Source organism: Pyxicephalus adspersus, chromosome 3, assembly GCF_032062135.1.
Source record: "Pyxicephalus adspersus chromosome 3, UCB_Pads_2.0, whole genome shotgun sequence".
NCBI classification, from domain to species: domain Eukaryota; kingdom Metazoa; phylum Chordata; class Amphibia; order Anura; family Pyxicephalidae; genus Pyxicephalus; species Pyxicephalus adspersus.
Genome location: NC_092860.1, coordinates 45,570,845 through 45,594,639, shown reverse-complemented (window position 1 = coordinate 45,594,639; position 23,795 = coordinate 45,570,845). Strand labels below are relative to the sequence as shown.

At 38.3% G+C, this 23,795-nt stretch overlaps 2 protein-coding genes across 6 annotated transcripts in view; both read right to left on the bottom strand.

The window, feature by feature from the left end:
- LOC140326107 (prostaglandin reductase 1-like) overlaps positions 1-11,980 on the bottom strand; it is a 13,262-nt gene extending 1,282 nt beyond the window's left edge. The window contains exons 1-9 of the mRNA XM_072404426.1: positions 11,853-11,980; positions 9,238-9,353; positions 8,323-8,368; positions 6,172-6,231; positions 4,664-4,831; positions 4,221-4,338; positions 3,315-3,470; positions 1,840-1,945; positions 802-920 (exon numbers count right to left, since the gene is read on the bottom strand). Coding sequence (XP_072260527.1) covers positions 802-920; positions 1,840-1,945; positions 3,315-3,470; positions 4,221-4,338; positions 4,664-4,831; positions 6,172-6,231; positions 8,323-8,368; positions 9,238-9,343 — 879 coding nt within the window. The 5' untranslated portion in view covers positions 9,344-9,353; positions 11,853-11,980. The remainder of the gene's footprint in view (positions 1-801; positions 921-1,839; positions 1,946-3,314; positions 3,471-4,220; positions 4,339-4,663; positions 4,832-6,171; positions 6,232-8,322; positions 8,369-9,237; positions 9,354-11,852) is intronic.
- Positions 11,981-16,265: 4,285 nt separating this feature from the next.
- Positions 16,266-23,795, bottom strand: part of LOC140326106 (prostaglandin reductase 1-like) — a 22,881-nt gene continuing 15,351 nt past the window's right edge. For all 5 annotated transcript variants that reach the window (XM_072404420.1, XM_072404424.1, XM_072404421.1 and 2 more), the window contains 4 exons: positions 20,344-20,499; positions 19,536-19,641; positions 18,172-18,296; positions 16,266-16,510 (listed from right to left, as the gene is read on the bottom strand). In XM_072404420.1, coding sequence (XP_072260521.1) covers positions 16,400-16,510; positions 18,172-18,296; positions 19,536-19,641; positions 20,344-20,499 — 498 coding nt within the window. In that variant the 3' untranslated portion in view covers positions 16,266-16,399. The remainder of the gene's footprint in view (positions 16,511-18,171; positions 18,297-19,535; positions 19,642-20,343; positions 20,500-23,795) is intronic.

The window sequence follows — 23,795 nt, the reverse complement described above, 5'->3', positions numbered from 1 at the left end:
GGCACATGAGTGATTTTCAACAATAAATGTGTACTGTAGTCTTCTTCATGGAAAAATAAGACATCCCCCTGAAAATAAGACCTAGGGCATATTTTGGCATTTCAAAAAATATAAGACAGTGCCTTATTATAGGGGAAACAGGGTAATGCAAGCTGTTTCATTTACTGTTCCTCATTCAATTAAGATGGAAACAGGATCCAACATCTGAACTTGGAACAAAAAGGGTACTTTAATAAGCTAAGGTCACCTCTCTTCATACAACAGAAGCTAGAACACAGGGGCCCAAATCAGTAACACCCAGAAGGAACATCACAAGCCAAGAGGGCTAGACCTGCGGGACTCATCACATGAGGAAGCCCAGTGCCACCTTACCCATCAAAACTGAAAGGAAAAAACAGTATGGAGGATGTTCAGACATCCCACTATAAAAAGAAGAGACTACTCTCAGCAAAACCAGCCCAAGACAGATGGCATGGCAGATATTTGGAATGTCAAAAGAAAAAAGGAACCAAAAACTTCAGAATATGAAAAAAAGCTCTCATGAGGAAAAAACAAAAGTAACCACAAACAAGAATCCACATGATCCCACATAGGAAGAGGTAATAGAAACAGTACTCCACTATATACATCCATCCCTGTTGGACTGATCACAGAACTGGAATAATTGTTGCTTAGACTTCTTGCTGGATTACATATTCCCTCATAAAACTAAGGAGCTGGTAAGTCTCAAAGAAACAAACTCTTATCTTTGGATCATTCAGCGGAAGAACCCTGCAGATCTGTTTGCCAAGATAGGCTTACCTCCAAAACCCATTGCAGGAGCTGCTTTCCACCTTCCTCAAATCTGTTCTTCCAGCGACTTACAATGAACCCTTCCATTCGGAGTTGTTTGAACAAGATATAAGGCTGTATGTAAGGTCCTTTTAGAACAATAGGAAAATAGAATAGTCAAATATAAAGAAAAAAAAAACAGCTTGCCATACCTACATAAGTCTTTTCAGTCTACACTAAAAGATATAGAAGTGATAACCGACTTTGTTCTCATATTCAAAAGTCAGATTTGGTGATAACATTGTCATTATTTATTATACAAGGATTTTTCTTTTTTTTTTTTTTTTTTTGTAACTTACCATAAAATCCTTTTCTTTTCCACCAGAAAAAACACAGAAATCCTGTGACGGTTGAGTATCACCCCAAGGTCACAGAAATGAAGATTGGAAAACAAAGGATGTGCAAGCCAGTCCAAGATAATGATTCCTATTACCAGCATTGCTATTTTTTGTAGGACAGCAGTACCAAAAGCATGATTTTAAGTCACAGAAGGGTAGTACTATTATTCTTTAATGAAGTCTTTGATAATCTCTAAAAAAAAAAATATTGCTTTGTGAGTGCTAAAATCAAATTTCTTTTTGGTCACACCATAATTATGTAACCTATGTGACATGCAAAATCAATGAGGAAGTCACAGATTCAACATCTAACATTTATTTAGATTCTTCTAATGTATCCAGTAGATAGGAAAGTGTTTTATTCATTGACTACTATAAATGATTTACAAAAGATCCACACAGTTTCACATTGGATGTAAATCTTGTGTGGAAATGTTATACATATCAGTCATTTATTACATTTGCAAATGAAGCATATAACCTGGTTTAAAAAAAAACAGTCCCCACCATCTGTCCTGTGAATTTGCATATTTTAAACTTTAAAAGTCATCATAAATCATACACAATCCACCTTTACCAAAGTTTAGTTAAGTATTTTGGAGAAAAAAAGTCCCACGCATGTCACTGCTGTATTATTTAGATACTATTTATGAAAGAAACATTCATCTACCTGGAGGAGGCACTGCATCATTGTACATGGAGATGGCACCACATACTGAAATTCTTCCAAAATCCTTCATTTGCTGCAAGGCAGCATCTGCAAACTTTCCTCCAACCTAAAAGAAATAACGATCAGATAAATCTTCATTTTAACTTTGCAAATAATTCAGGAAAGGGTATTCTAAAGAACAAAAGGAGTCACTAGACCTTTAGGTTATGTTCAGAATAGTAGTGAGGTATTTCTCAAACCCCTGAGCTGCCTTCTCAGGCATGTTGTATCTCAACCACAGCTGCTCACAGAGAATTAACAGAAAGACAGTGAGTGGTTTAATACTCCTGGTTGTCATTCATTGTAAATGTTCAACAGCTGGTTCTTTAAAAAGCAGTTTGTGGCTGAGCAGGATGCAAGGTTCCTGTTCCCACTTCTACTCCAAGGTTGAAAGCTTGAGACAACATGTCTGAATACACTTTGACTTTAGTGATCAGGTGAGGTACCTGTCTTACTCCAAATGCCTGATCAATGGCATGCACAAGAAGTGAAGCCCATCACCATCTTGGATATGTGGTTGCAGGATAGCCCTGTCATGCGTGTAGGACATCAGTTTATTTATTCCAGCTTTGCTAGTCAAAAAATATTTGGGATGATACTTTTTTTTTTTTTTTTTTTTTAAGAATTTGCAGGAGGATACATGACAATACTATTTTTAACATGTACATTGAAAATACAGTAAATTCTAAACATCTCTAAAATGTAGAGGAAAGAGGGACATCTTATTATTTGTACATGACTACAGACATTCAAAGTGTGTGTACATTTTAGAAAATGTTGCTGTGCAACTCAGATTTTTCATATAAACAAACCAGAGTATTTAAAAAAAAAAAAATTCTAAGGAAGTATGGATGTTGCAGTTGCTGACAAGTAAGGTCATACTTGTTAAGCCACTAAAATAGAAACACTGACCTTCCCTATATACATTCTTGTCTTTGGTAATGTCTTAGAAAGTATTCAAACCAAACAGGAACTAGATTTGAAACCTTTATATTTCCCTCTAGGTTGCCTTTAAAAGGTCCTGTAAGATTGTGTTGCTGTTGTATTGCAGCTATAGTACAACAAAACATGTTATAATGAAGAAAAAGACAGTTCTCCCATCATGGTATCATGTCAGATATTAAATTACTAAAAACCTGGATGTAGAAGCAAAAAAGCTGAAACGAGCCTGCCCTCTACTGATTATTTAGATAAAAGCTTTTACACTGATAAAACTATTTGTGCACTTGTTAACATTTTCAGGATTATTGCACGTTACTGAACAGACAAGCAGCTGCAAATATTTTAAGTGGCTAAATACAGCAGAGCAACCACATAGATTTTATACATAGGTCAGATTATCAAAGGACAGTTAGTGATTGGCTACTGTAGGTTACTACACATTGCTTTTTAATATATATGTGAATATAAAATAATTAAAGCACCAGCAAACCCACATTCTCAAAGTAACAATCGTATCCCTCTGGAGATGCTTTCTTTAATGCTTCATCCAGGGAGCTCACAGTCTTGTAGTTGAAAGCTTCATCAAATCCAATTTCCTTTAGATATGCAACTTTATCATCTGAGCCAGCAGATCCAACTACTTTACAGCCCTGAAAAGGCAAAAGTAAAAAAAAACCCATAATTTGATGAATTTTAATATTACTGATCTTTGCGGTGTGTTTTTTTTCATGTTGGGACTACTTATCTGGATATAGTTCCTTCTCACATTCATAGTTATTGCCAACATCCAACATGACCTATATGATACCATTTAGGCTCAGGGGACACAGCCTCCCTGCTCATCTGAACAGTACTATCTAAATCATTATAGTTGCCGATTTCCCTTACTGCTGAATGACCTTTAGCACCAGAGTTACTGGCTCTCCCTGGGGCTACTTCAGCCTTACCCACATGTGTTGAGGAAAGAATGGGAAGCTAAAAAGCAAAGACACATGCAACCAGTGTGTATACATCACTATACTGCATGTAGAGGATTAGGCGATTCAATGTAAACTAAGTTGACTTTATGAGTAGACATTCTACATTGTGGACAGTGCATTTATTGAGCATGAAAACATAGCCTGCACATTTTACCTGTTGATTAGAGTTCTTCCATTTTTTGAAAATACTAACATCATGCCTCTCATGGTATTCCTTTAGTACCTGAACACTACTGAGGCAAAAGGTTTGCCAATCAGGGGTTTTGACTCAAAGAACAGAAGCCAACATAACAGCCAGACAAGTAGCATGTTCAAAAGATGGTGAGCAATGAAAGAACTTATGTTTCTTAGGACAAGCTATATTTTTGAAGCAGTTTAAGCTTAAATATAAAGGACATAAATCACAAAAAGGTAACTTACTTTGATCTTTGCAATCTGTCCCACTACAGACCCTACAGCACCAGCAGCACAGTTCACAAGAACCACGTCTCTTTCCTTGGGACTGCATATTTCCAACAAGCCAAAGTATGCTGTCAAACTGTTTCATTGAACAATCATGCATTAATGCACTGTTATTTTGGAACATTTTTTATTAAATCACAAAAACTGTAAATTGCAAATACTGTAATTTGCTGTTAAGAGAAAACAATATAAGCACGCTGGCACTGGTAAAACATGAATGCATATGGTTTGTTATGTCTGCTTTGATCTGAGAAAGAAATTAGGAGGTTCTAGAGCTTTGATTAAATGAGAAACCTATAGAGGGAATCATGGAATGTTGAATACCTTATTTTTTTATTGTTTTACTCCAAAAGTAATCTGAATAAATAAAGTATATTGTTGATGTTGTCTGTACAACTTACCCAGGCATGCCTACGGCTCCTAACGCCAGTGATTTAGGCAGAGATTCAGGCCACCCGGAGGGTAAAGCTTGTAGTCCTTTGCCATCAGATATAAAGTGTGTTCTCCATCCAGCCTGTGCAACATAGTATCCTCCTACTGGGAACTCACGGTTTTTACTTTCTGTTACCCTACAGAACACAAATCAATGCAAAAAGAGATGTGCAATGAATACTAAAGGAGGCACACTTATAGTAAGTTTCCTGTTCCTACCATTCCTCTCATTTCTGGGTGACAAACTTCCCTTCTCCTGTGACATGCAATTGAAAAATTACATTAAGCAAAGCAGACATGTTTAAAGACCTGCTTTCACTAGTAGACGTGTAATGTTGGACACAACCAGTGCTACAGTTATGAATACATTTAGCCAAGTTGAAACTACTAATTTACAATGTATACTTAGGCCTGCAGCACAGACATACTGTATATGTAGATTGTAAGCTCTTCTGGGCAAGGTCTTCTCCTCTTCATGTCACTGTCTGTATCGGTTTGTCATTTGCAATGCCTATTTAATGTATAGTGCTGGGTAATATGTTGGCGCTATATGCAGTCGAACTGCAGACTTTCAGCTTTTTTTTTTTTCATATTTTGCAATCCTAATATTGTAGCAATTTCCTGGATGTGTTTTTTCTGTTTTTGCAGCTTAAGGATGGCTTGTTTCACCTGTATGGAGAGCTCCTTTAACCGCATGTTGTCTGTTCACAGCAAGATCTTCCACATACAAGCACCCCCCCCCCCCCCTCAAATCAACTCCAAGCCTTTTATCTGCTTAATTGATAATGACATAACAAAGGAATTGCCCACATCAGCTCATGAAATAGCCTTTGAGTGAATTTAAGCCCCTGAAATGAAGTAATTGTGTTATAAAAAAGGCTTTAGTTCCTCACATTTTTATGCAATTTTTTTGTTCAATCCACTGAATGAAAGCTGAAAGTCTGCAGTTCAACTGCATCTGAGTTGTTTCATTTAAAATTATTGTGGTAATGTACAGAACCAAAATTAGAAAAAAGTTGTCCCTGTCCAAATATTTATGGACCTAACTATATACTGTTTATTAATAATATTTGTATGCATGTTTGTTTTTTATTTTTTGTATTCCTAGTTTAAAAATTTCCTAACCTCAATAACCAAGAAGTAAGGCAGGGTAAACATGCCACCCTTTTGTGAACCCATCCTGCAAATTATTAGCCCCAATGCCTACATAAAAACTGAATCTTGAAAGGTTAGTGTTGCACAGTCACAGAAATAAAGAAAATAGGAAATAAGTGGACTTTCTAAGCCATGAGCTTTGCCAGTAGGCATTTCTCAGTCAGCAATGTAAAACTCCCAAGGTACATCAGTTATTCAAAAACAATAGTGTGCAGGCCTGAGGCCTCTCACTGCCTCTTGTATTCTAAAAAAAAATATTTATATCTGTCATAAGCAGCAATAAAAAGCTTTTTTCATATAAACAAAGGTGGAAAATATTTACCTGGCAACCTGGGATCCAATCATAACATCCCCTTCTTTCATCATTCTTCTACTATATGGCCTGTGACATCAAGGATAAATAAATGACATAGAAAAACAAATGTGTTTTGATAATAACACTATAAAATATATATCCAAAGTACACATAAAAGACATTCTTTTTGACAATCTTTACTTTCTGTTGTTGTAGTTCTTAATATTATCTATATGGCATTTCAAAGGTATTCCAAACATTGGTTATGCTGTGGCAATTATCCTATGAACTTTGTATCCCGAGTAATCAGTCCTTGCAAGATAATCCAAATGGTCCGCCAATAGAAAAAACACAAATCAGGGAACCAGTCCAAATAATGCTCTAGGCATGATGAAGAACCGTTCTGTTGCAAGAATATTCAAACTGTCCACAATACTTTTGCAAACAGGATTGTATAGAACAAAACAGATGTATTAATGGCTTTATCTAGTTACTAAATATATGACCAGATAGTTCTAAATGCAGACACAGTGGATATACAATATTTTATTATGTGTATGTGATTACAGAAGGATATTTCCAGCACTTAAAAGCACTAATCCAATAGGATGACCTAAAAATCTGGTGCTATGTGTCTTTTTCACAAGTCACCAGATAGGCAATGATTGAGTATAAAAAAAGTGAAAATATGACTATGAGCAGGGGCAAGTGTGACACAGAATATGAAGAATTCTGTCTCCTTTCTACATGTCCTATACAGATGGATATGATGAGCCAAGAACGCAGAGCAGAGCTTATGTAACAGAAGTACATGGCTCACACCTATGTGAAAGGCTTGGGTTTGAGGGCAGAATGGATTCTTTCCCATATGGTATTGGGGGATAGAAAGCTTCTTCTTGGCTTCATTTTATAAAGGTAAGCAGGGAAGAGTGATCTAAAGAGATAACTGTTTCTTTATCTGCCCTGTACTAAAAAAATATGGGATTAAAGCAGATGCAGTCCAGTCCATAGTAATAGGGGACATTGAATTTAACACTAACACTTACTGCAGAGATGGAGACATAATCCTGCCCCTGTACAAAGCATCGGTCAGACCACATCTGGAATATGCAGTCCAGTTTTGGGCACCAGTTCACAAAAAGGACATTGTGGAATTGGAGAGAGTGCAGAGAAGGGCAACTAAACTAAAAAAAGGAATGGAGGAGCTCAGCTATGAGGAGAGATTAGCTGATCTAAATCTATTTTCCCTTGAGAAGAGACGTTAAGGGGGGATATGATCACCCTGTATAAATATATAAATGGTCCATATAGAGAACTCTGTTCCCAATTATTCACTTTAAGACCATAACAAAGAACAGGAGAGCATTCTTTGCGTCTGGAGGAAAAGAAGTTTAAACTCCCGATAAGGAAGGGATTCTTCACTGTAAGGTCTGTGAAAATGTGGAAAGGGTTTCCTCAGGAAGTAGTTTCAGCAACTACTATAGATTGCTTTAAGGAAAAGCTGAATGTTTTTCTAGAAGCACAGAATATAACTGCGTATTAAGGCTTTAAAGTAAAAATAAAGCTGACTGTTGATCCAGGGAACATCCGATTGCCTCATGGAATCAGGAAGAATTTCTTTTCCCCTGTTGGAGCAAATTGTACCAGGGTTTTTTTTGCCTTACTCTGGACCAACTATGTCTTATAGGGTTTTATATCTGGGATATGTTTATTTCCCTAGTGGTTGAATTTGATGGACTTGGAAAGGACTTTATTGGGTAAAATGGAGAGTTTTCATTGGTGTTTGGGAGATTGGTTGCTGTGCATAGTTGTGGGCTATACTTTTTGTAGGGGTCACTGCAGTGATGATAGATCCATGGACCGATCACTACTGTATCACCCAAAGCCCTAATTTTTGCTGCTGACTGATATGGGTTCACATTGGTCATCTTCTGCCATTGGACAGAATGTTACATTGTCCCTGATGTCATGGTGTTGCATAGAGCCAGTCCCTATCTCCTAGTGACTTTTATTTCAGTTTAGTTCTGCTTTAAAGCAAACTTATCAATAAGAGAAGAATTGTTATGTTAAAGCAGTCCTACTAGAACACCATTCATATTCTCACCATATATGAGGTCCTGGGTTTTTTTTTTTTATATATATTGATAATTAATTACAAGCTCAGCTATTTTCACTTACCTCATATATGGGTCCACACTCAAAAATACAGATTCCAACAACAATTCTAAAAGTGAACAAAAAAAAAACAAGATCCTTACTTATAAGTTTATAACTTTAATGATAACAAATAATTAAAATATTGGTTTAATAACCCCCCCCAAAAAAATATATATAGTAGCCCATGTTACTCAATGTACAGCACAGTTAAGCTTACCACAAATATCTGGATTTAGGTTATGGTAACACAAAATACAATGTGGTTTGGGTTGTCGTAACACTTCTTTAGAATGGATTTCTATGCACTTGTCTAGTAGCTTTTAAAGCAGTGGCAATACAGGGCACCACAATGCACATGGGAGATGTTAACAAACAATGTTATGGTTGTGTTTTTGCTGTGTGTAAAGGTTCACTGTAGCCCATTCATATTAAATAGCAGCAAACCATAAATATAAATATACAAACATAAATATAATAAAACACGCACAGGTCTCATTATAAAACAGTGAATCTGGCATTAACAGAAACAATACCTGGTGGAGAATCAATTACTGCTATAAAAACACGTGGACCTGCGAGATTCTCCAAGGATTTTTCCAGTGAATGTCAGATTTGGAGCCTTTTAAATATACCCCTAAGTGTTGACTTGTCTGCACAGGAGTATTTTCTTTATAGCGTCCTGTGACTACACTCCCCACTGGTTCTTAAAAATGATGGGCAGCCTCAGTGGCCAATAGGAAGTTAGAAGTAGAGGATGGCTTTATTAGAGCCTAACATGCACCTCAGGGTTTTTGCATAGCATTTAGGATACTACCGGTATATACTTGTAACAATAGATGTTGATTAATTTATAACAATGGTGATTTATTTAGTAACAATTATAGATAATAAAGTAACACCTATAAAGTATGACTTTATAAACTGTGAATCTCTTACCTCCATCTTTAAGTGCTGGCAGCTCATTTTCAACCAGTTTAAAGTCTTCAGGTTTTGGAGCACCATCAAAATGCTTAACCATTGTCCATGACTTTGCCACAACCATGATTACTGGCCTGTCATAGATACAGATGGATTAGTGACATACAATGGGACATATTGAATGACTTATAGATATACATGTCCATTTAAACAGTCAAAGACTTGGAAAAATGAAGTACATTGCAGTTTATCAATCCGGATATGTGGGTGCTGCTTTTATAATTTTTTTTAAACCAGTGGTTGCCAATCTTTTGGAGCTCACTGACCACTAATTTCACAGACTCCGGACGACCCATGCACGGGAAGCAGTGTGTCACTCAAAGAGGGAAGACACTTCCCCCTTAGTGACATTATGATGCCAGAACCCACCCACTCCTCCATCGCAGGTCTGAGCCTGCAATGGGAGAGTGGGCGACTTGTGTCCAGAGACACAACCCGCCCACCGCCCTGAGCCTCTGATCCGTACAGGAGACTTGGTCCGTGGCTCTGTCCAGTGCACCCCCCAGCTGGGTGCTTCTCCCGACCAGAGCAACGGACCACCGGTTGGCAACCGCTGTTTTAGATTCTTTACTTTTCCAGCAATTACAAAAAATACCTGTTGAGCTTGCCCGAAATGCAGTGTCCTTGGCACTTCCTATCGTCTAAAATGGACCTAATCCTTATTATGTAGGCTACTGGTCTAAAAAAATCACTATGTACTTGAGATGAACAAAGGCAGTCATATTCGAAGTCTAGTTGGTTGACAACCACAACTCCCTCCACACATACAGTAGAGCAGCGGTCCCCAACCACCGGGCCGCGGCCCACTACCGGTCCGCGGCGGTGTTTTCAGTGGGCCGCGAGTACATGATCCATTATTGAAAACGAAGCAGCACCCAACCACCATCCGCGGACCGGAAGTGGTCCGCAGCGGTGTTTGTATGACATGCCGGTAAATGTACACAGTAGTCTGTGTACAAGCAATGCGAGCACATGACATGCAGCTCGATTGGCTGTCAGATGTCATGTGATCGCCCTCAGAGAAATTTCCTTCCGTGAAACCGGTCCCTGGGGCCAAAAAGGTTGGGGACCGCTGCAGTAGAGGATTCAATGTTTTCACCCAGGGATATGTTGTGTGTTGTTTCCATTACCAGGTGATTTGATAATGCAGCCAACACATCAAAGGACTAGTGGTAAACTTCAAAAATGATATTTTTTACTAAAATTTTTTTACTACTTTATGGTGCACTGTGATCACTCAGATCTCAAAAAAAAAAAAAAAAAAAAAGACCAAAAATGCTTTCATTAGCCTACAGATTGATACCATCTCAGTCTAGACAATATCACTTCTTTAAAGCTTAATGGTAGAGTTTTTATTGTAGGCAAGGCCTTGTCTCTTTTACAAGAAAACTAAATTTACCTTTTTACTAGCAGTATTTGTTCACATTGACAACAGCACATCAACAATACAGGGTACACTCTCAGATGGCAAGATGCTGGGATAATGGAACCCAACAATGAAACCCCAATAGCCAAACATAAAGGGGGTAAAGGTAGCAGAAGAAGCATAATGAAAGAAGTGGAAAGAAAAGAATGGAACTATAAGAAAAGGGTAATCAGATCATCCCATAATGAGCAACTACACATAGTACACATTACAGCAAATGTTCCCACAGCGCCCAATATTTATTTCTACTGAAATAATTCAAGGTCCACTTTATATGATTCATTAATGTTATGTACTGGGTGGATGTTATTTTCTTGTTACACATTTACAATGCTGATTATCTGAATGATAATGATCGCAAATACCATAGTTAGAGGGCAGAGTATAAAATAAGTGTCACAAGGAAGTACTACATGGTAAAAGGCTTATAACAATATCATACTGAATACAGCTTCCTCTTGTCAGTGCACATGGTTTTCCAATGCACAATAGAAGGGAAACACTCACAAGTGCCTGCAGAATACTAACAAATACTATTCATTTCTAGAGATTATTAAACAATGCTGCAGCACAAATGCAAAATTCAGTATTACAAGAATGTATTGTTATATACAGGATTACAGACATTATCATGCATTTGTAGCAGCTAGTGCAGATTAAAACTGGAGGATAAAATTGTTGTTTTTATTTACTTGGTATAATCCACTACAAATCACATTTTTATTTTTGTTTCTAAAAATAACACAGTCCTGCCAATAGCCTACAACAATTTCTATAAGGTTTGTTTTCTATAAATCAGACTTGCCATGATCATATCTCACATTGCAATTAGCACCTGGCATTAAGACAAACCTGGATTTGAATGCATTTGCAATTTCGATACACAGATTTAATTTAACAATATTATGCTAACACTAATTCAAAACAGATCATTGCCATGTAAATATTCCTTGTAAAACAGGAGTTTCCATAGAAATCAGAGACATTTAGCAGCTAAACAAGATTAAGCTTTCTTTTGTATTCTAAACCAGAATCATGAATGTGCAGCATGACAGTGCAAGGAGAAAGCAATCAGCAAAACTCTACACACCACTATTTTATATTCTCTGCAGATACAGCTTTCTAGTAAAGAGATCATAACACTTACTTGATAAAAGCGTTTGTATGATGAATAGATTTTCTTGCTGAGCAAAAGTAGGAAGTTGCAGCCTTTACACAAGCCTGTGAATGACCTCTCACTTATTATTCACCAGTACACATTCCCCTTCTCAGGCCCCTCCTCAGGCATGCACACAGTGTAAGGGGAGGACTTTTCTACCATTTCTAGTCACTAAACTTCCTATACTTACCAGTCCAGTTCTTCAACGTTCTGCGCTTGTGGTGTACTTGTCAACCGTTTAGTTTCCTAAAGCACTATGTATCATGAACATAAAACATTTAACTGAAGTAGTAAAAAGTATCCCTTCCACTTGTGCCATCATATTCACCCAGTCCATTTTCAGGTTTGAGATTTTTGGCCATCTATAGCATATCCCTTCTGCAATAAAGAACTTTGCCTGCCCATATTTTTAAATTATTTTTTTAGAAATAATTCCAATTCTTTAAATCATTAATTTCACTTGTCACAGCTTCTGACCTACAACATTTTTGTCTACATGTGTGTACTTCAGCAATGGCTCCATGGCATTTACCAGGACTCGTTTCCTGATGGTGACAGCTGTAGACCATACCTGGGTGATGTGTGTTAAATTAGTTGCTTAGGTTAAGTTCACACCTGGTTGCTGATGTGGTTTTGAATGGTCTATGGTAACGTGAACAGTCTTGAGAACTTCTGCAACCCCCAGCTTTGCTTCTGGATCCCTAGTCCCCGTTTGACAAGATGCTCAAGTAACTAAATAGGCCAGAAGCAAGATGGGAAAACTTTATAAACTTTTTGGACATGGGGGTCTTTTTTGTTTAAAATATTTTTGTTGTTGTTTAGATCATACTCTTTATTAATTGTTTATTGAGAATATAAGGTGTGTGCCCATTCTCTTGTTTTTTTTAGCACTGCACTCACCAGCCATTTTATTAGGAACACCTTGCTGGGTACCGGGTTGTACCCCCTTTTGCCTTTAGAGCTACCAATTCTACTTTGCATAGATTCAACAAGGTGCTGAAAACATTCTTTAGGGATTTGGGTTTATGAAAGCATCACGCAGATCCATGATGTAAATCTCCCATTTCACTACATGTCAAAGGTATACTGGATAGGGATCTGGTGACTGAGGAGGCCATTTGAGTAGAGTAGACTCATTGTCATTTTCAAGAAACCATTTTGAGATAATTCGAGTTTTGTGACATGTTATCCTGCTAGACATGGCCATCAGAAGATGGGTACACTGAAGGCATAAAGGGATGCACGTAGTTAGCAACATTACTAAGGTGGGCAACACTTGGTTGGCTTATAGGGGCCCAGAGTGTGCCAAGAAAATATCCCCCACATCATTACACTACCACTACCAGTCTGAACCATTATTACAGGGTGGTGCCATGCTTTTATGTTGTTGATGTACAATTCTATTGTATAAATAGGACCTAGAAATAAATACACTACACACAAAAAAAATGTCTGCAATTGTTGCTTTTAGTGATTAGTACCGATTTACAATGCTACATGCCATTGTTGTAAAAGAAACTGTTTTAGGACTTTTTTCAACTTCTTTTTGGAATAGAGTGGACGACTTAACAAAATACATATACCAGCTTCACTGATAACTTTTAGTACACACCTGAAATCTTTACCGCCCATTGACCATTATGGAGAAGCTTAGCTCCTCGTCCCTGTGTGCCACAGGCTGCCTAATTTGAGATACCTTGTATGCATTGTTTTATATTTTACTTAGGTTAGATAGATTAGGTTAGATTCTACTTAGGTTAGATAGAAGCAAATGTATGTCATTGTTGCTTTTACTGCATGACAGTGTTAGGTCATCCTGTCTTAGACTCAGCAAACACAAACTGGCTATCTCGGAAAAAGATAGAAGGGTTGTCACCTGAACAGGATGTGGAAAAACCAGTATGGTGGGTTTTTAAGGTCATTTTCATTGTATAAAATATGTATTAGAAACAAAAACACAAACCACTCTGCAACTCTTGCCAAAGAAAATATTGCAGAGATGTTTGCAGCCTCTACATAGTCCTTTGCCCACCACAGACTCATCACATACATTTATGAAAAATCAAACCCCATGATATTCACTTGTCCCCTCTCCATCAGGGGGCGCCGCCACTTTCTTCTATCTTCACTTAGTCATTGCGATCTTCAGCAACCTTGATTGGCCATAACATAACTCCTGCACAAGCGCGTGGGAGTTTATTTCAAGCATGGGCAGGGGAATTGCAGGAATGCTGGGTAGCCTGGTAGCTAAAGCCGCACACACACGTGCAATTCTTGTCGTTGGAAATGATCTTTCACGATCCTTTCCAACGATAAGAACCGCATGATGCATGAACGAGTGCTGTACATACAGCACCGTTCTGCTCTATGAAGAGGGGAGGAGGAGAGCGACGGAGCGGCACCCTGCTGCGCGCTCTCCTCCTTCCCCTGCATTAGGATCGCTCGTCGTTTATCGTTTGTGGATCAGCCAGGACGGATACACGGATGATGAACAACGTGGGCTGTACACATACCAGATTCTCGCCCGATATCCGGCCGAAGCCGATTATTGAGCGAGAAAAATTTGACGTGTGTACGTAGCTTAAGGCTTATGCTATCAGAAACCAGGAGTGATGCGGGAGGTAGCAGAGCTTATTGCAAAAGGGACATCCCTTGTATCTTTCTGCAATAATCACCTGATTGATCATGTATTCTTAAAGAAAACAATATTAATATGTATGTGAACAATGTGATGATAATAGGTTAAAAGCAACTTTCTTTTTTTTTTAACCACAAACAATTTCTGGTTTTAAGCTACCAAATCAAATATTAGGGTTGTAATTGGTCAGAAATGTGTTTGTCCCCACCACACACATTATAAATATTTAAACAGGAAACAATTCTGGTACAGATGCATATTTATTGCCATCATTAAAGTCTCGTCTTGCAAAATTGTGAGGACACCGACTGAGTTTGATGATTAGAGAATATATTTGTCAACTGTAAATATTAATAAAATACTTGGTCTGCAGCATAAACTCTCAAATTCATATTAATGTGTTAAAGAGAGAATGGTTCTGAGATATATAGCATCATTTTAATTTTCCTGAACTATAGTTATGACTCGGCAAAATTGGACATATAATTCATAGCTATGCAATAATTTATTTAGATTACCACAATAGTATTAAAGTATCTGCATAGTATACATTCAAGTTGTCCTACTTTAGAAGTAGACGTTTATTAATAAAATATAACAAGACTGCAACTTTTGCCAATCTCTCTAATTTACATTTGAGATTAAACTATATAATAAAATTATTTATCAAAATATATTAAATTGTGCTTTTTAAAAAGTCAGGGTATTGGGGCTGGCATGTTCCAAATAACCAGTGAAATTGTAATATAAAAGAAAGCTAATAATTACTGTAACATGGTGAGAATGGTGGGGCCAGGTTTCGAGGTGATTTTAGTGGTAATTATTTAATTTCACTTGGAAAAGAGGATAAAGGGCCTGGATGAGGCTTTTAGTGATTGTGTTGCTGGAAGATTGCAGTTTTTAATTTGGGATCCAGGACTAGAGTGTCCTGGCAGAAATGGGTGGGCCAGGCACACCTCCCTATTTCCAGATCAGAAATCGGGGATGGCTCTGGTGTACCTGTCTATGAATAAAAGTGCAGCTGTCTTTGAGATAGGGGGAAGTGGTGGCCTGATGGTGAGCCTGTGGGCTGGGAGAGCCTAGGAGGCTGAGGCCAGGCAGTGAGGCTGTGGGCAGCTTGTGTTCTGGTAGAGCCTAGGAGGACTCCCCAAGCTTTGTTCTGTGGGACCAATACCCCAAAGTGTCAGTTTGTCTGAGAATGAGCCTGGAAGCCAGAGCATGAGGCAGCTCCCTGGCTCTGGAGGACAAGTCACAGGCACCAAAAACACTGTCTACCTGTGAGTACTATGCATTCGTCTGGTATAGCCACTTGTGGTGGCAGGACTTTGTTTTCCAATTCTTTGCAACTTATTTTGCTCAAGCAAGCTATTTGTTTTGTTATGCTGAACTAAACCACTTTGTTGTGCTGAAGAGAAATGGTGTTTGACTACAGCACTACAGAGTTGATCCCCTTAATTTCACCATACATGTTTTCTCTTAATGTGATCCCACATTACACTCACTAACCTGATTACTATAGGAATCACAGGTTGACTGGAGGTGCACCACCTCCCCTTTGTGATCAAGGCAGAATGGGACCGCAAAGCCTCCATACCTAAGTCATGCATCCCAGAATACTTTAGGCTGCTCCTTCTGAACATGCAGTGCGAGATGGGGTGACATACGAAGAAGAACCAGAAAATGAGTAAAGAAGATAGTGTTACCCAAAGACAGATACCGAGACGTTGCGGGACCCAATCAAAGAAACAGGACTGACAGATCTGTGGGATTAAATGTAGGTGTGTGTTTTTTTTTTTATTTTGACTTTAGTTCTGCTTTAAAAAATACAGGCAGTATATATTATTTGAAACATAATTCTCAACCGAAGAGCACCAATGCAAATGTATATATTCAAGCTTCATGCTTTGATAATTGCTTTTCCAGTGTTTTCTCCATTGAGCATTCCAATGAATCCTGCTGGCATGTTCTCAAACCCATTAGTGATATGTTCATTATATTTCACCTTGCCCTGGAAAATAGAAAAAAAAAAAAGATACAACAATGCATAATTTCCTGTATGTTTCTCATAGGCAAACATTTACTGTGACCTCTCACCCCAGGAAAAAAATGTAATAAAAGTTCATATCTCAGATTAGGCTTCAACTGATTTGCATTATCATGGCTCACCCTCTAATGAGGTTGTTGATGCTGCACCTTGTGTAGTACAACTCATGGGAAAAGATGTTATCATAGAAACAATCCCTTCTGATGGATAAGTCATGCAGCCGTAACAGGATAATATTGTTATCTTAAACCTACATTTATTTTTTAGCTTTTTGTTTAAGCTTGATTTTTTAGATGTATCAAAAACTCAATCTAAAAAATATATCTGTTCACAGTTGAGCTAACAAAGTACTCATGGTACAACACTGTTGTGTGTTTTGTTGGCATAGAATTTATAAATTACAAAACTAGTTATCATTTATTGACACAATGGGTCTGATTTATTAAAGTTCTCCAAGGCTGGAGAAGATAGTGAACCTGGGTGATCCAGCAAACCTGAAATCCTGGAATGGATTTCTTAAAGTTATTTCCTATTTTTTAGCAAATGTTTTTAATTCTGGAGTAGATCCATTGCAGATTTTTTGGATCACCCAGCTTCACTGATAAAAGTGTATCTTCTCCAGTCTTGGAGAGATTTATTAAATTAGGTCCAATGACTATACCACTGAAGAACAATAAGGCTTGTTTCACATTTAAACACAGTCATGCATACGTCAGGGTGGTGCCTTTTGTTTTTAAATGGCACTCTGCAAATTCAGCTTAATGTATATTTTCATATACCACAATATATGCTATTCCAGTTGGATTGGTTGAAAAATCTGACTAAATTTGGAAAATCAAAGCTGGAATTTGTAATTTGACAGGTTTAGTATGATGTTGCCAATCTGGCTGCTAGACTATGGCAGCCGTCAAGCATATGTTGAATTTAAAGATTGCTCAAATTCTGATTTCAATTCTGAGGTCAGATTAGTTCACATTCAAATTGGAATTTACTGGAACCTGTTCCAATGTTGGAACAGTTCCTCTAACTATTCAACAGTGATTAGATATTTCCACTTGGAACTATCTAACCACTACTAGTAGCTACTGGAACAAGTACCTATTTGGGTGCAGTGGCACAGTCTGTTGGTATTTCAGTACCTTTCCATCGCATTCTTCTTACCTGTCAGTGATGATCTTTTAATTCACTATTTCTATGTATCCCTAAGTTAGAAATGTCTTCTAAGCAATTCCAAACTTGCTTCTATAAGCATTCATACTTCCGGGAGACAAATAAGACTTGTGTCTGTATTTTTTTTTTTTTTTACAAGAATCATAATCTGCACATGTCTGTAGTATATATGAAAAGGAAAAGGTTTTATATTAGGTTTGGATAGAATGGTGGGGGTTAGACTTCTGTAAGATATTTCCTGCTAGAGAGATCCACTCTCTCTGTTAAAGAGGCCATGAGGGAGGGGGAGGGGGTCCATCAATGTTTCCCATTTTGTGTGTTTTAAATCTAGACACTGAAATTTCACCAATGGAACACAGGTGGAAAAATAAACCTGAATGGGACTGTAAACTTCCCTTAATGTAAAAAAAAAATATACATTAAATCACTAATATATAATGTAACATGTAACCTACCTCTAATATCCACTCTAACAGTTGCCTCTGGGCTTCCTCATAGATAGGTTTGTCTTCCCAACTGAATATAAGAAACCCTTCCATACGAAGTTGTTTAAAGATAATTACTGATTGAACATACGGACCTGTAGTTAGGGGAAAAAAATGAAAATTATAATCTTCTCACAGGTTTCAATTTAGGAATTTAGGAACTTTAGGAATCTTAAATTGGCATGTGACCCCGAAAAACATCTAAGCATCATATTTAGCATCATAATGTTTGAAAGGATTAAAACTGTATACATACTATATGATATTAAAAAAGAGAGTGTGACCCACAGAAATGATATATAAAGCTCCTTCGCACCAGCACAAAAAACTTATATATATATATATATATATATATATATATATAATGTATTTGCCTCTGTATGTATATTTTGCATACACATTTATTTGCTGAATGTTGAATTATTGCTCAAAGGAAACAAATTTATCCAGGCAAGGTATATCACAGAACAACTTATCAAATCTAAAAATTCTAAATTTGTTGCAAACAACTTTTAATATTGCATGTGTGTATAAACTTCTCAGTTAAGCTCCGAATGATTACCCATATAAGCAGAATTTTGCCACAAATGTCGATGTTCAGAGTACAAGTACCAGTACAAGGTAATTATAACAATGGTTCTTTAGAACAAAGGTCGCCAAAATTCTCCAACCCACAGACCACTAAAGTTACTGACTCTGGACCGCACATGTGCGGGGAGCCGGGTGTTACTCAAAGAGGAAGAAACTTCCCCCATAGTGACGTCATGATGCCAGAACCTGCCTACTCCACTCCAGAGACTCAACCCGCTCACTTCCCTGATCCATATGGAGGGCATGGTCAGCGGCTCGGTTTGGTGCGCACAGGCCAGAGCCGCGGACCACGAAAATTTTCTGGATCACTGGACCACTGGTTGGCGACTGCCGCTTTAGAACCACTGCAGTGATGTGAGCAGCTTCTGTTTGAGAGAGTCCATATGAAGCCCATAGCAATCTTACAAGTACTGCACAGTTTCAAAAGATCATAGGGTGGTGAATCCAGTTACTTTTTTGCTGTAATAATATATTTCATTCACACAGCACTCCTTTTTGCATGCTTTGTAGCTCTCCAAAAGCACTATCATGTTTCAGGGTGAAAGGTCTGGTTACGAGAGAGATTATATTGGGCAAGCTTATATTGTGTGATCTACAGTCTAGATATTAAACTTTGGCTGTTTCTAAGTAAGTAGATGGTTCCTTTTATCTTGCAATTACCATTTTCTTTACAACCCCCTCCACCATTCCTTATCCAGATTTTTTACATGATGTTTCACTGGTGTTATTTAAATATGCAGTACCTGTTTGGGGAACAGAATCATTGTACATAGAGATGGCACCACACACAGTAATTCTTCCAAAATTTCTCATTTGTTGAAGAGCTACATCAGCAAACTTTCCGCCAACCTGTATGCAAAAAAAGTAGTTATAATATGAGGTTTGCAGAGCCTCTTGCTTGGACTGATGCAATCATCACTTTTTCCTCCCAGAAACACCATTGATGGTGGAGAAGGTCAATCCCCACAACCTGAACCTATTGTAAACAATGTGTTCTGGTGTTACCAATGCATATTTTTTTACATTGATAACAGCCGGGGCAGATGTCAATGTCTGACTTCTGGATTGGTTGGCCTTTCATGAATATGAGGTGGGGACCCACTGTCCCATTTACTATCCACGAAGGTCCCAAGCCTAATAAAGGGATCCCACAGTCTTTCTGTTTTTTTTTTATAAAAAAAATAAGATTCCAAAATTGGAGTTGGGCTTATCTTGCTCAAATTCCAAGTTCCCACCCAAGATCTGAGTATAAATTGACCCTACATGGGAATATCCAGCCATCTCAATCCAGAAAAATAATGTCTGCAAATGCCTACGAATGAATTCACAATCTTGTGCAAACCCCTGCAGAATCCAAGCATTTTGCATAAAATCACTCCCAGGTGCCTAGCTGTTGACAGTAGACAGTGGTATTTGTTTGGGAACAGTAAGTTTTTTTTTTTAACCGCTAAAACTGTCTAAACCTACCTTAATATATAAGCTACCGACTTTTGTCAAAAGGACAAATATTTACCTATGTGCAAAAAAAAAAAAAATCCACAGTAAACATACATTCTCAAAGTAACAGTCATATCCCTCTGGAGACGCTTTCTTCAGTGCTTCCTCCAGAGAGCTCACAGTCTTATAGTTGAAAGCTTCATCAAATCCAATTTCTTTCAAATATGCAACTTTTTCATCTGAGCCAGCAGATCCAACTACTTTACAGCCCTATTCAGTTAAAGTTAAAAAGACATAAAATGAATATGACAATATTAGTAAAAGATTTTGTGGAAGTGTTACACTAATCAAGTACCTCATACTTTTCTAGACACTACAAAATTACCACAGGTTTCTAGGACAATTTTTTTTAATAAGCCCAAAAAATATTCTTAACGTCCTTAGCATTACATTTTCCCAAAAAAAGTTTATATATTTTACAACAAGTAAAAGCAGACATTTTAGTCAAGAACCTTTCCTAAAACCCCAAAACGTGTTTTATTTTCTGAAAAAACGTGTAGGTAGATACAACAAATGTTTAGGTTGTACTATCTTTGCATAGCTACATATCGTATCAAAACATATATTTTAGGGACAAAATATGGTAACATTTTGGTGTACGCATTTAAAAAATAATTCCAATGTTTATTTAAGAAACCTAAAGTGAACCTAAACCCATGATTTTCCCCTTTGCCGTTCCCAACGTGCTGCCCTTTTTTTTCTTTTTTTCTGTAGACAACTTTTAGCTATCTTAACTGGCAAGGCCAAGAAGTTAATTCGGCACACAAAGGGGACGCCTAGATTGCCGGGTATCCTGGCAACTAAAACTGACAGAGCAACTTGGCAGGATGGACAAATTATTGCCAATGTCAATAATGACATTATTTTAATAAATATTTTATTTTACTTTGTTATCATGATTATATTTCAACTATTTATCTTTTCCGCTAGTTGCTATCAGAAAGGGGCTGACAGATAACAGATGAATACAGACAGTGCATCATTCTGCCCACCCTAGTGTCCCCAAGGATCACAACCTGGCAGTAACCAGCAGTGCAACATCCTCACCACTAGAGGCTCTAGAGAAGACCTGGTTACTGCTTAGACTCTGCGCCTTGGCCCTTCTCAGGGCTCACACCACTCCTGTGCAAGTTGTAGCACCCCCTAGAGGCCCCATCTCAGGAACCATGACAGTCCCCGGGCGTCCCCCGGCATCCTGCTTCTCCTTGCAGGTCCTCCGGACACGTCTTCTTTCTTCGATCTTCAGCCGCCGACTGCAGAGACTTCTCTGGGGTATCCCGGTGACGTCAGTGCGGGCGGGAGGCAGGGCAGGAAATTTATATAATTTTGTATTGGATTCAATCCAAAATAACTGTATTAGGTCCAAAACAAAGAAATCTTTAAATAATTATATTATACATGCTACTGTACAGTTATATTACAGGTTTTAGTATTTTTATGCACCCTGGTTTTAAGAGATTTTTTTTTGTATTTTATTTTAATTAGTTATCAGTAAGCCAAACATTACAAAAAGACATTGCCCCTGATTCATCAATAAAATCCGCGCTCGCTGAAAGCGCGAAACTACGCGCGGCCATCGATCGCGGATTACCGCAGTCCGGACTCGAGTGTGCGCGTACACTCGCCTCACTTCCAGCCGGATTCCTGCCTTCACAATAGGGAGCGCGAATCTGCCAATTAAGGCGATTAGATTAGAAAGAATGATTTTTTAGGGGAACAGTGACTTTTAATACAAGCTCGCCAGTGTAAAGCTGCCGGAGATGCGCGGCTCTGGCCGCAATCTTTTTCAGTTGCTGAATAGCGCGATCGCGTACGATTTCGGATCGCGAATACGAATGCGCGACCGATAATCCGATTCTGCTTGATGAATCAGGGGCATTGCATCATACAAAGAGAGAAAATGTCAAAAATCAAACAGTATGTCCAAAAACAGTAAATGTAACAACTGGTCACTGACAAACTTTACAAATATAACGCATCTAATAAACACAAACAATTCCTAAAAGAAGAGGGAAAAAAGGGGGAGGGGTAAAGAATGGTGGGAGGAAACTGGGGGGGGGGGGTAAAAACAGAACAATAAAGACGGGGGGGGGAGTGGCATTAGGGTTGACTAATTAAGGGCCAATGCAATGTCAGTACACACATTATGGTAGCAATTTCACCAGAAATTTAGTAAATAATATACTTCATCAGTGTCATCAACTCCACACATCACAGAAAGATAAGCTTGGGAGGTAGTATACTGTACCCAATAGAACCACATCTTACGGAACTTATCTGATCTCCCATCACAAGAAGAAATCAGTTTCTTCCATTGACATAATCCCATTGGGGCAGAAGGGGGAGAAGATTGTTTCCATAACACAGGAATGCATGCTTTCGCTGCATTTAAAAGATGTTTAAGCAACAAATTGGGATATTTTTTCCTGGACCACTCATTGAGGTGTAAAAGAGCCAGTTCAGGCTTATCTCAGATGTTCACATCCGTATATTCCTCAACGATGACTGCCATAAGTTCTGCCAAAAGTAGCAGGTATGCTAGTGAGAAGGTCCCTCGCATGGGGTTAGTGCCAGCACATTATGATTCCACCTGTGAGAGGGGATGCACAAATTGAGCTGGTGGGGGAAGGGAGGGCAGAAAATGAAGCAATTGTATACAGCGCCAAACATCCAATTCTGGGAGAGAATGTTCATCCTGAAGATCAGTAACAGCCACCCATTCTGAGCCCTGAAGTATATGAGAGGCTCTAAAATAAACCAGGTCGCCCCAAGCACTGAACCTAGGATCCTGGGAGCCAGGCTGGAATTCGGGATGTCTATCTATCCCATATGTCAGAATATGGGATAGAGGAGCAGGGTACATACCAGGCTAGTTATCCTAAAGTGTTTCTGCACAATACTCAAAGTAGTCCCTATCAGAAGAAGTTTAAGACAGGTTAAGAGTTCACCCGGTTGAGTCCACACCCGGTTGGAACGGGTGAAATCGCATTCTCAAATGCAACCCACGGTTTTTGAGCACCATTCCTACACCAATTAAATAATCTCCCAAAGTGCACAGACTTTTGATATATCAGGGGGTCTGGGAAAACAATGCCCCCCCCCCTCAATTTTTGATTCCAAAAAGGTGACCTGACCCGAGTTAGGGAAATAGACATTTACAAAGGTGAAGGTCTTGGATTCAACTATCCTTTTGATCATATTATATCTGCCCTCTGGAACCAAACGACAAGCCATAAGGGCCCAGCGAATGGATTTGTAAAGAAAAATGCTCACACCTTTTGTTTTGGAATCTGCAGAGGTACTATATGTTTTGTCAAAGTAACGATCAATCAGTCTTTGAATCTGCCCATATTGAAAATGATTTTTTTGCAAAAATGCCACCTGACATTTACACCTACGCAATTCATATAACACAACAGAACACATAAAGAGCGAATTAAGCCCTTTGACATTGAGAGAGGTAAATTGTAACGCCATTGGGAGGAAAAAACAGCAGCAAAAACACA